General features: G+C 42.2%; 1 protein-coding gene across 6 annotated transcripts in view; it reads left to right on the top strand.

Moving 5' to 3' along the window:
• Positions 1 to 12,388, top strand: part of ehbp1 (EH domain binding protein 1) — a 117,816-nt gene that overhangs the window by 36,122 nt on the left and 69,306 nt on the right. For 4 of the 6 annotated variants that reach the window (XM_028988476.1, XM_028988473.1, XM_028988474.1 and 1 more), the window contains 5 exons: positions 4,632 to 4,813; positions 6,351 to 6,490; positions 9,770 to 9,874; positions 10,821 to 10,949; positions 11,384 to 11,645. In XM_028988476.1, the coding sequence (XP_028844309.1) occupies positions 4,632 to 4,813; positions 6,351 to 6,490; positions 9,770 to 9,874; positions 10,821 to 10,949; positions 11,384 to 11,645 (818 nt within the window). The remainder of the gene's footprint in view (positions 1 to 4,631; positions 4,814 to 6,350; positions 6,491 to 9,769; positions 9,875 to 10,820; positions 10,950 to 11,383; positions 11,646 to 12,388) is intronic. The other 2 variants (XM_028988478.1, XM_028988475.1) reach the window with 1 other exon arrangement.

Genomic DNA, 12,388 nt, shown 5'->3' with positions numbered 1-12,388 from the left:
CTTTGAATATAAATATATTATGATGTTGATGACTGACAGAAGGATTAGGCTGCTTAACATGCCTCCAGGCCTTTACCAGCTCCTCTGCATTGCTGCTGAACTCAACTGAACGGTGATTAGAGCAGTTCCTGATCATTGATTATGAGAATTGATTGTTAGCAGTTGCTGGTGTCTTCTCATAACCTCAGGCTGCTTTTGATCTCTGCCCTTCTGTCATCCTGAAGTGACTGAAAACGAACACAGCTTTTCATTGGAGAATCACCTGCTTAATCTTTTTAAGTACAACGCATAGCTTTTGCATCAAATTTGCATATGTATTTGGTAAGTGTGTGTGCACACTTGTATTTGACCTGCCGCAGTAGCAAAACACAGTGGCATTTTTGGGAGGAGGGTGCAGCCTGGACCCCTGTTGGCCTGACCCCGGCTCCCACGAGGGGAGCAGCTGTGGATCAATACTGGGCCAGCTGGCCCTCCTTCCCTAAAGTGGATGAAGCACCAGCCGATACCCCTCCCTCCCAGCGCACTGCTCTGTGTTCGAGTTGAGAGGGGAAATGAGTCTCTGTCGTTAAGGTCAGCCTGAAGGTTTGACTGTAAATGGTGGGAATAATTGGAGTGATTTAGAGTGGATAACAGAAGGGCAAATGATAAATTTAAAAAAAATATACATTTGTTAGTGTGATTTTTATTTTTTAGCAATTTGTCTGTGGATAAATACAAAACCTAGACCTCCCAAATTTTATTAAACCGAGATTGTTTTGTTGACCTTAATATTTAAATTTTTATTTGAATTAATTATCTTAATTAAATTACAATTCAGTTCAATTGTGCATAAATTCTCCAAAAGTTGCTATCATTACGTTTTCTTTTTTCGAGTGTCAAAATGGCAGCTTTGTTTGCTTTGGCTGCCCTGGAGTGAACACTGTCTATCATGGCTGCTTTACTGTGACATTGTCTTAATTCGATATGTTGTGTTGAAGATTCAGTACTAGTAAAACTCTTGAGAAAGTGAGCGAGAGGACGCTGACAGGCAGAGCAGCCGATTAGTGTCTGAGAGTCCCTGACTGGGCATTCAGGAGTGTGCAAGGCAGATTGGGACTCTTACCCATCACCATGTGGGTCTTTCATGTCCCTCCTCATGCTGGGTGAGTGCAGCTTGCACTTCCTTTCGACCTCCTGTGAAGGCTTCTTTTACTCTCTCTCTCTCTCTCTCTCTCTCTCTCTCTCTCTCTCTCTCTCTCTCTCTCTCTCTCTCTCCCGCACACACACAAACACACATATGCTTTTTCATATACACACAAACTAATTGTATACCTGTAAATCTGTCTTTATTTTATTTATGTTTAATTTATTTATTGCAATGTTACATTGACTTTTGTGGGAAAACATCCATAGCGCTCCATTTTTTTAAATGCATAAGCACACTGATTCTTCCCTGAGAATCTGTTAATATTAGGTTCTGGAAAATTAAGAAGAGAAAATATGCAGATGAATATTTGAACGGGATGATTGAATGACCAGTAACATAAAATCCCTCTTTTATTTCTTTTTTTTTTTTAAGGTAACCTTTGAGTCCATTTAAATACAGATACTATGTACATGTTTAGAAGAGGGGGGTTGATCACGCTTTTTGAAATGTAAAACGGGCAAAGCTGTTAATGAATTTGGCTTTTAGAGAAAGTTATAGGTGTATAGAAGCTCTTAATAGCGAAGACTGAAATTTTGTATGATGTGCTTTCTCTTTAAAAAATCATCATCTGAAAAGACACTCTGGATTGTTTCTTGAGGATGCATCTTTTAAACTGAAAATTCAGACTCTGCAGTGATGCTGACTGTCTGCTAGGGGGCAGCGTTCAGCTTCATTGCTCTCCCCCAGACTCCCTTCGAGCGAGGTATTTAGCAATTCTGAGGGTACAATGAGAGCGTATTGATAGTCATATCCCTGTAATAAATTAAACGTGCCTTATTGTCCCTTTTCATTTTACACATTGTCACAACCTTGGACCTTAATCTCGTCTTCTGATTGACAGTGGCAGCCGGGGAAAAGAGCACATTTATTGTTTGTGCTAGTCAAATCTGTTAAACCTAATTCTTCTTGGGGTATTTGCATATTCTTAAGTATTTCTTCAGAGAGGACCTAAATCCTTCTTAAGTGTTTGATGCATTTTGAAATTCATTCATAAAGTATCTGCATGCACTATTAGCTCTGTATAATACCACTGCATAATCTTGCAGATAAGAAGGGGTTTTGAACACTGTATTCTTCTGGGATGACATGCTATATTTCCCACTGATTCAACAGGGGCTCAAATGTCAACACAAATGTCAAGTACCTGTGCCGATGAGCGTTTTTGAATCTCGTACGTCGCTTCTCCATCTTCCTCCTCCTGTGGTTTTGTCATTCCCATTTACTGAAGGAGCTTTGGAGCCATCTTTCTGAAGTGGGCGCACCCGGGTAATGGCGCCAGTTGGGCCGTGTGATGCCCGCACATGCCCTGTGCCCTTGGCACACTCCCGTGCTCCCCAGCGACTGCCGTGATTGGGTCTCAAGTGGCCCAGTTTTAATTTCCCAGCCTGCCTTTCTTTAATCTGCTCTGATGTGAAAAGTAGCAGCTTGCTGGAAATTACACTGGAACCCTCCGCCGCTGACCCTGCCTTGGGAGCACTGATGCCAGCCTGGGATGAGGATGGAGTGGGAGCGCCAGGGAGCCTGGAGGAGGACCGGTGCTCCCCAGGTGCTGGAGCTGAGGGGCTTGTGTATTGGGGGGAGGGTGTCCATGTTAGAGGTGTGGCACTTAACGCCACACATTTCTGTGGACCGATCTCCCAGGACAATAGAGCATAAGAAAGTGCCGAAAGAGTCATAATGCATGCCGTTATATTCATGAGGGGAGTTAAAATCCACCTTGTTCCGCTCCTGCATTTCCTCCAGGGCCCTGTACGCACAAGCAGATCTGCAGACCATTTACAAACCTGCACCAGTCTTCATACAAGCCGTTTTTTTTTTTTTTTTTTTCAGATGGATTGAATGGAAGAAAAGAGCTTGAGTGATTGACTGTTACAGGGGGGATTGTGTGTGTGTGTGTGTGTGTGTGTGTGTGTGTGTGTGTGTGTGTGTGTAAAGAAAAAAATTGCCTACATAAGAAGACCCCTGATCATGAGACACTGCAGGCACAGCCCGAAACGAAAGCCCCTTTTCTTGTTTGTTGAGTCCAGGCCAGGAAAACTATCACATTCAGACGGGGGAGACTGAGACTTTCCAATGCTCCTTGGCTGCTCCATTACAGATGAGCAAGGCGTGTTGCAGAACAAAAAATAACGGCAAACAAACAAACCAAAAGAACCTTCTGATCATGCTGATTGAAAGAGAAATGTTCCTCCCCAAAGAGAGATTTGTTGTGCTGGGAATGAATAAGAGGCATTTCTGTGACAGGAGAGAAGGGAGCTGGAAACGGGCACGTGCCCTATATCAACACAGCAAGCACGTGAGCAAATCCTCGACAAGCTGACACCAAACAGAGAAATGCCTCGAGGTAGAAAGAAGGGCTAAACAATTTTCTTTTCTTTTTTCGGGTGGGTACCCAGCTGTTTCTCTCCCATCCTGAATGTTCCATCTCATATTTCTCAAAGGCATCACTATTGAGTGGTAATTTATAATGTGGGATAAATAGTTATTAAATGCTGTAGTCTATACTACTTTGTTTCTGGTACCTTTATGCTGGTATCTGCAAAACATTCCATGCATCCTACAGGGGGCGCCAGTGACCATCAGGCCCAGGCTCAGAAGAATCCTTTTATTTTACTTTTCACGTTGTCTGTATATTGATTTCATTAAATTCCATTTGATTGTATTTGTTCAGTATTGTGGATTATATCTATGCTGATGATAGTAGTGTAAAATGCAGACATGTTTTTGCTGTTACACCATGTCAAAAGTTTTGGAAACAATTTGACAGTTTGCTGCTATATATGTATATAATACAATAAGTTGTAAATATAATTACACGCAATGCATACATTTTCCCTTTTTTAAAGTCATAAATCCTAACACCCATGCAACTTGAAAGTAGGTGATTCTGCAACACTGACAGGCTTTTGAAGGCGGATATTCCTTCATGTTCTGCATGGTATCAGCATCTGCAGATCTTGTTAGGGGACCTGTGTAGCGAATGCCTACACGTACAGCACAAACATCCGTTATGCCTTTTTAATCCGTTCTAGGCGTTACAACCTGAATCCAAATCAATTGTTTCCAAATTTTGTGTTCTCATGCTTATATGTAGATTCGACTTCTCTGCCAGTGGCTCTGAGCATAAACTCAAAGCTGCAACTTGGCTGCAAGATCTTATATTTGTGTAATCTCTAAGTGCTTTTCTTTAAATATTTTGCATATCTGTCCTGTATCTACTCTCACCAATGAATAAAAGCGTTATTTGGCACCTTGGCATGGGTTTGGTGCCAGCATGTACTTGTGAAGGCTGTCCTGACATGTCCTTATATTGTTAAGAAATATTTTCTATTGCATTTCAAAATGGGCACAGTAATTTTGCTGTATTTCAGTAATGCATATGGCAGAAATGTGTATTGTGCAGCCACAATGCATGAACCCGCTTTCTTGCTCTCTTACTCTTCAGGAGTCCCCCTCGGGTCGGAGGAAAGCCTTGGCCACCAGCAGTATCAACATGAAACAGTACGCCAGCCCTATGCCTACACAAACCGACGTCAAACTCAAGTTCAAGCCCCTGTCCAAGAAAGTGGTGTCGGCCACATTGCAGTTCTCTCTTTCCTGCATTTTCCTCAGGGAGGGCAAGGCAACGTAAGTTAGCATCGTTTCCCTCCCCGGGGACTCATGATCCCTTCATTCTCATCATTGCCATATTCTCTCACCTCTGTCTTTTCTTTTTCATTTTCTCCCTTATCCCTTTTGCCAGTGTCTTGCCTTCCAATTTCCCTCTCTTGTGAATTGTCTGTTCCTTCCGTCTGTTGAGTTCTTTTTAAGATTTTTACAAGATTTCTCAAGATTTTTAGCTTCTCAGCAGCATGACCAGTTTTATGACCGGTTCGCACATAGATAAAAGATCTTCATAAGCAGACTGTGGTTGAATCAAAAATACATTGACTTCCCAACATGCCTGCACTACCCAGTGTTTGAAATGCTCCAAACAAACAAGTATACTGCAATTCTTAAAAGTGTATGTAACCTGCAAAACTGCCACGTGTTTTAAGTGGCGTCACATTTAGTTCCTTTTTTTGTGTCGTTGTCTTGAGATTTTTAACACACAGGTTTTTGAAAGGGACTGTTGTCACTTGATTCGGATTGCACTAAAATGAAGGCTATGTTAGGTGCATTTCAATGAATACATTTCTAACTCGATTAGGTGTGTGTGTCTGTCTGTCTCTTTAGAATTTAGAAATCGCCTCTTTCTTAACTATGGTGCCAGAAAGGGAAATGGAGAAGGATTGGTGTGTGTGCGTGTGTGAGTTTGTGTTGTAAACACAACACAAACAGGATTGCCCAGCGCATCATGTACTTTGACACCCAGATCACATAAAGAATGGCAGCTGCAGTGATAGCGAATGTTTCCAGCCAACGGCTTGGAAGTGTAAATAAATATCATTCAGTGGGACAATTCACAAAATCCACATTTGCTTTCTGTCTGCCTTTTTTTGCCATGCTTCGTATAAAGCCAGCAAGGGTTTCATATGGGAAGCGCGCTGGCCCAAAAGAGCCTGGCCTTTGTAGCTGTGGAGTTCGGGGGTGGAAGTGGCTAACCCCTCTTAACCCGTGGGAATGATGTCACCCTCACACAAATAAACCCCATTACATAAGTTCAAATAAGCTTCGAGGCTGTTAAAAAAAGACTTTATTGCATTCATGAAGCGGCAAACGATAGTGAAGGGGGTTTGGGGGTGGAAGGAGCAAGATAGAGGAAGAGAAAGAAAGAGAGGGAGAGCGAGGGAGAGCGGTAATCCTCTGGTGTTATCTCCCGGTGGCTGTCGTGAAAACCGCGGCAGGAATGTGTGTTCTTATTGCCCTGCTTCTCATGAGCGGGAGCATGAAGGGCACATTGTTTATAGGAGCATGCCTCTCCCTCCGTCCCCCTCTCTTCTTGCCTTCTCTTCCTGTTCCTCGTACACAATGGGAGGTTATGATATAGAAGTGCGGCAACTTTCGGTGTAAATGAGATCACTACAAACATCCCATACACCAGGGGGGCAACATACGCATATTGAAAATGATAAAGCGGCAGGGCTAAAAATTCACACCGACATGATATGGCAGGTGTTTAAGGTCATAAACTACTGGAGATGCAGGTGCGTTTAACATTTATTTGGGGGGTTCTGTCTCTCAGCGATGAGGACATGCAGAGCCTGGCTAGCCTGATGAGCATGAAGCAGGCCGACATTGGCAACCTGGATGACTTTGAGGAGGAGAATGACGAGGACGAGGAGAACCGGGTCAACCAGGAGGAGAAGGCAGCCAAGATCACAGGTGAGGAGGGCCTCCCAGGCGAGACGGTGTTATTTGAATATTTATAACAAGTGATTTGATCAAGTAACATGGGTGGTTTTAACCGACCCCCCCTCTCCCTACTCCGGTTCTCCCAGCTGTATGTTTTATGCATTCCTGGGTGTTGCAGTCTGGGTGTATGACATTTAGCCATCTTATTGTGTGGATGCATCAAAACAAACCAAAACAGGTGGAGACGGTGCCTGAATTGCATGTGCACTGGCACCAGTCCTGCCGCGCTCCGGTCGTGGTGATGTTCTGAACAGGGATGTGGGCACAGAGTGCCTCCCCTGAGAGCATTCTTTGGGCATTAGTGGGATGTGGCTCTGGCCCACTCGCATACTGGTGCCCCCTGCCTGTGCCAAGAGAGGAAGTAGCAGTGCCAGTGTACCTCAATCACCCACTGGGCTCGCCGGCTCCATGTTAAAGTGAATATAATTAGGGGTATTTATAGTCGTACAGTCTCTGTTTTAGCCCAATTGTTAACTGTTTTATCCAACACAGGTAAAAAAAAAAACAAAAACTCCAATGAATCTTAATAAATGTTCATGCTTTTGTATGTTTATGAAAAGCATTAATCAGACAGGTGACAAAATTAAATGCTGCTGTTTTCAAACTGGGCCTGTGGGCCTTCTTCACTAATTCACTTGAAGAGAAGCTAGTTACCTTTTTTGTTGTTGCATATGCATATGTGTGCCCAGAACATGGTCTTTAATTATGTTTCGATGAACATTAAACAAAATTTAAAATGGGAGGAGCCACATAATCGACCTCGCTCTTACACAATACTTCCCCCTTAAGGAGGACTTAAGGTGTACAAAGATCAGACACGACGTTAAAACCAACAGTGACATTGATGTTTACATTAGAGTGGCACATGTTAAGGGGCTTTGAGGAAGTGGCTGGTTTTAAAGATGGCACTGGTTAGTGTTTGATATATTCAGCAGCTACATTCTTCTGTCAATGTGTAGAAATAGCAATTAAGAGTACAAGGTGCCAGTCACGACAGCTCACACTTTGGTATGCCATAATTGTCTGTTTTTTCTTTCCTTTCCTCAAATAAGCAATTAAACTGGCAGATTTGTCAGTGTTTTCCTTGCTTTTGTTTTAGTGAATCTGGCTTCTTTGCCTTATTCTGTTTGCATTTTCTATGCTTCTTTATTCCCTTCTCTCCTGCCCATCTTTGCTTGCTCCGCATCACCTAGCGCTTCATGTGTGGGATGCTTTGCTTTGGGATAATCCAGCTGCTCAGAAGCAGTCTTGACATTAAGCTGGTCGTTGTGCCTTTATATGTATATGTCACCATATGTGGAGACCTATACTGTTGCTATATTGCTATATTTATTCATAATTCATATGCTATCCTCTGTGGTGTAAGTAGGGTCATTGTTTCATAGACCAGCAGCTGTATGTGATCCAAACTACAAATCCTATATATTCTTTGCTAGCAGACTTCAAATGCATAACAAGCTTATCCGAGAGGATTATTTTTTTTTTATACATATACTATTTTTGAAGCTTATGTTAAAAATGTATTTAAACAGAAATACAAATATCATGTTTTTGTTTCTTGACACGGACACTCAGAATTAATTACTTGACTGTAGCATTGTCTCTGCAAGACCTTTGAGTTTTGGGGGGTAAGTATGTAGCAGCTTTGCACAATGTTTAGTGTTCTGAGTCCTCTGAGCCTTCTGCCAAGTGGCATTATCATGCAATATTCAGTTTCAACATGATTTCCAGTCTGGTTCAACACACCAGGTTACAATAATGCAATAAATCAATAAACAGACAATCACTGTCTAAGGCACAGTTCAATATTGACCATATCATAACTGAGTTACTGGCCTATGCAGTAGAATATTAAATGATTTTGCACTGCTCCCAATACACCACCAGATGTGTATGGTTGGAAAAAAAAAAATTCAAGAAAAACAGGTTTTGAAAGTTGGTCTGCAAAAAAGCAAAGCAAACGCTATGACCTGTACTTGGAATGTTTATAAAACTCAATGTTGCACCAAACACGGTAGTTACAAGGTGTGTAAAAATCCAGAAAAGTGTCCAGAAAGTGTTTGGCAGCCTAAGCATAACTGACTGTGGCTGGGATGTGGTACCTTCTTAAACAGTTGGGATCAATGTTTGGATACAAAGCAGCCAGCTGGGTTCTGGAAAAGTGTAGTCAGTGTAATAATGTTAAGGAAGAGAGAGGATTTATAAAGGTGATCTAGGCTTCCCTCCCAGGTTTAGTCTAACACTTTCTTTTCTGTTGAAGGCGTGTTTAAGGATCATCTGCATGAAAGAGATGTTGCCCTTAAGGGCCGGGTCTCATTCCCGGAATCCTGTCCAACAATTAATTTTATGATAAATGTGAAAATGGGAATGTTTTCTGTCAAAACTGAAAATATGTGAAGAAATATGTCTGTGTTATGTTGAAATTCTTCTGTATTGTCTCAAAAAATAAAATTATTGCCCAGAAGTAAATCACCTTCTTGCCACATTTTATACCACACACACAGTTGTTTGAATTTGTGGAGTTTTCACTAGGGCATTATTGTAGTGGCCCCAATTCCATTTTGAATTCTGGTTTTGTTGGCAAGATTTTATGTTATATTCACACCTTTTTAAAACCTTCATGTATTATTTGTTTCTATGTGTCTTACATTAACATAATCTAGTGCTCTGTTTTAGTGGCTATTTAGTTTAATTGGCCAAATTGATATTGCCTTCAGCAAATTATTTGCATTCCCACACTGCCAAAAATGTGCTGCCAGCAGACATCCCGCTGCTCATCGCTGACAGATGCTGGCTCAACTATAAAATGACTTGTGACTATCATTGCTTGTGATGTAAATGTAGGGCAACAGGGCTAAATCTCAATGCCACACTTACAGTGATGTGAACATCAGAGCATCTGTTGCAGTTACTCAAGAGAGGGAAAACTTGTTGGTCCCTATATATTTTTCTCTCTCCAGTTTTACTGCTGGTCCAATCTTATTAGAATAACGCACTGAAATTTCAGAACAGTCTGCTGAGCCAACTGTGATTGTTAGTAGCTCAGTGGAGGACAGTAGTACTGCAGTCCTGATTTGCTCATTCCTGCAAATGTAAGTCATATAAATACAATGCTCTCAGGTAAATTGAATGCGTGTGAATATGTTCTTATACATGTTTTTTTCCCCTGTGCAGTATGACCATGATTAATTTTGGCTGTGTCTGGGTGTTGGCCTTTCTTGTGCGTTTTCCTCACTCTTCTATTTGCAGAAATAGTAAACCAGCTGAATGCCCTCAGCAGCTTAGACGGAGAGCCTGAGGACTGCCTAAAGCAAGCAAATAAACCAGCAGCTAAATCTGCCTGTTCTTCTGAAGGTCTTTGAACTTTCGCCTTCGTTCCCTCTTTCACTTCACATTCCCTGTTTCTTCATTCTCTCTTTCATTCCCTTTCCCTTTTTTGATGCCCTAAACCATTGGTGCTGTGGTCGTGTTATCAGATCAGTCGTGTTTGCATATTTTGAGTGAAATCTAATTCATTTTTATTGAATAATTTTTATTTATTTACTTTTTAATTTTTTTGAGCCCATGCTGCATTTTTCCTTACCTACGTTCTATATTGCCCTCTTCCCTCCTTCAGTTGAAGGCTCTGCAGTTTGTAGTGAACCCAATTCCCCTCAGGAAGAAAGAATGACATGGTGACAGTTTGGCCAAAATCCTGGATTACTATTCTGTGGTCTGTAGTCAGCAAATTTTCTGTGAACAATCAAGTTAAGAACCACCAATTATAGGGACCTGCCTTATATTTGGAAATGCTTAGGTTTTCACCCTGCGTTCTTGAGATTTTTAAGGTGTGCACTTGGTTTTGCTGACCACACTAATGGCCTAATATGGGTCAGAGTGCCTCTGTGCCCCATGAGTGGAGAAATTCCACGGTGCCTTATCACCCATCCGCACTTCACCCTGAGCGGAGGTGGCTGTGTGCCCCATGCATGAGTGTCTAGACCTCTGGGGCTTCTGGAGGATTGGAGACCGCAATGGAGATGAGTTTTCTTAATGACTGAGGAAAATACTGCTGATGACTTGATGGTAAATCTCTGCTAGTAGTCATATACACTGGTTATTTCACAACTGTTTAGGTGGTTCACTCCAAAGTGCAGATTTTTGAAAGACTGTGGTGTATTTACCTTTTTTATGTATGTTTTTTGTGTTTGACATTGCTCATATGGATTGTTCAGTTGTCATCTTTTGTGAATTTGTTGTTTTTGATCATTTTTCCTCCTCTATATATTTTAGTAATTTTTGAAATGCGTCATCTCCACAGAGCTAATCAGCAAATTAAATTTCATGGAGGAGGATGATCAAGAGACCCTCAACATGAGCATCAATCCATTCGAGGAGCCAGAAGACCCCACTGACCTCAACCCTTTTGGGGACCCTGACGAGGAGAAAGGTAAAGGGGGGAAAACTATTTCTGCCTGACCTCTCTTTAGGGGTCAGCCCACTTCGATCTTATTAGCAGAGTGGGTAATCTTTTCTCCATTAGAATGCTTTTTTTTTTTTGTCTATTTTGCTGTGTCAGGTATTGGTGAAAATGTGTTTTAAATCCATGCTGCCTAAAGTGCAGTGACCAAAAGAAAACTGTGATCCACCCGGAGGCTTTTTTTTTTGCTGTCACTCATTGTGAATGTGTAAATGTGTGTTTGGACATTAGTGTCATCCACTACATGTCAAAAATACAGACAGCCAGACAGCTTCAACAGTGTTTATGGAACCTCTTGGCTGCTGATGAATGCAAATGCAAGGCCTCAGACTTTAATCACACGAAGCATTGTCATTTAACCTGTGACCCAGAGAAACCTCTCACAACATTTGCACATCCTACAGAGCAGGTTTCACAACCCATTGTCCAGTCCGGCCTAAAGGAAGAGGAGTCGTTCTACAACCAAGATCCCAACAACCCCTTCAATGATCCAGACCCAGAGGTCCCATGCAACACCAACCCATTTGATGAGCCAGAGACTGAGCCTGAAACTCATCCTGAGTGGACGCCCCCCCAACCCAGCGCGAAAAAGAGTGTGCACCCTGTGGACATGAGCAAGTACCTCTATGCCGATGTCTCCAAAACCGATGAGGAGGAGCTTGACGAGTAAGTTCTGAGGCATTCAGGGATGTCCTCCTGCTAGTGGTTTTGTCATTATGAAATACATATTTACATTTACATTTACATTTACAGCATTTATCAGACGCCCTTATCCAGAGCGACTTACAATCAGTAGTTACAGGGACAGTCTCCCTGGAGCAATTTTAGTGTTAAGTGTCTTGCTCAGGGACACAATGGTAGTAAGTGGGATTCGAACCCGGGTCTTCTGGTTCATAGGCAAGTGTGTTACCCACTAGGCTACTACCACCATATGTTATAGACCTCGTCCACAGGGCCTTTTGAAACGAACGCCCTCTGAAGGCTGTATGTGTTTTTGCTGCATTTTGTAGCTGGACTCAATTGGAGTTTTAACAACGTTTGCTTGATGCCGTTTAACACTTTAATGCTCATTGGGTTTTTGGCAGAAATTGACAACGTTGTATGCAGCGTTTATCTGAATGTGCAGCCAACCGAACGCTGGGGCTGAACGCCTGTGTGGCCTCTTTGATTTGCTGCAATGAGCAGAAAAGTGGTTTGCGTTGGGGGCATGCTCACCTGACACCACAAACACCAGAAAAACGCCTGGTTCAGACATCTGTGTGAAGGAGGCCCTAATGAAATGCCCATCTGTAAAGCTCATGAGTGGTCTACAGCTGTAATGTATTTAACTGGAGATTTCCACAGACAGATGAAACACTGACATCTAGCAAATGCAAGGATAGTCTAATGTAGCTTTAATGTACCTCTAA

This window comes from Denticeps clupeoides, chromosome 8, assembly GCF_900700375.1.
Source record: "Denticeps clupeoides chromosome 8, fDenClu1.1, whole genome shotgun sequence".
Lineage (NCBI taxonomy): Eukaryota > Metazoa > Chordata > Actinopteri > Clupeiformes > Denticipitidae > Denticeps > Denticeps clupeoides.
The sequence above is the reverse complement of the archived record's forward strand: the minus strand, read 5'-3'. Positions and strand labels throughout refer to the sequence as shown.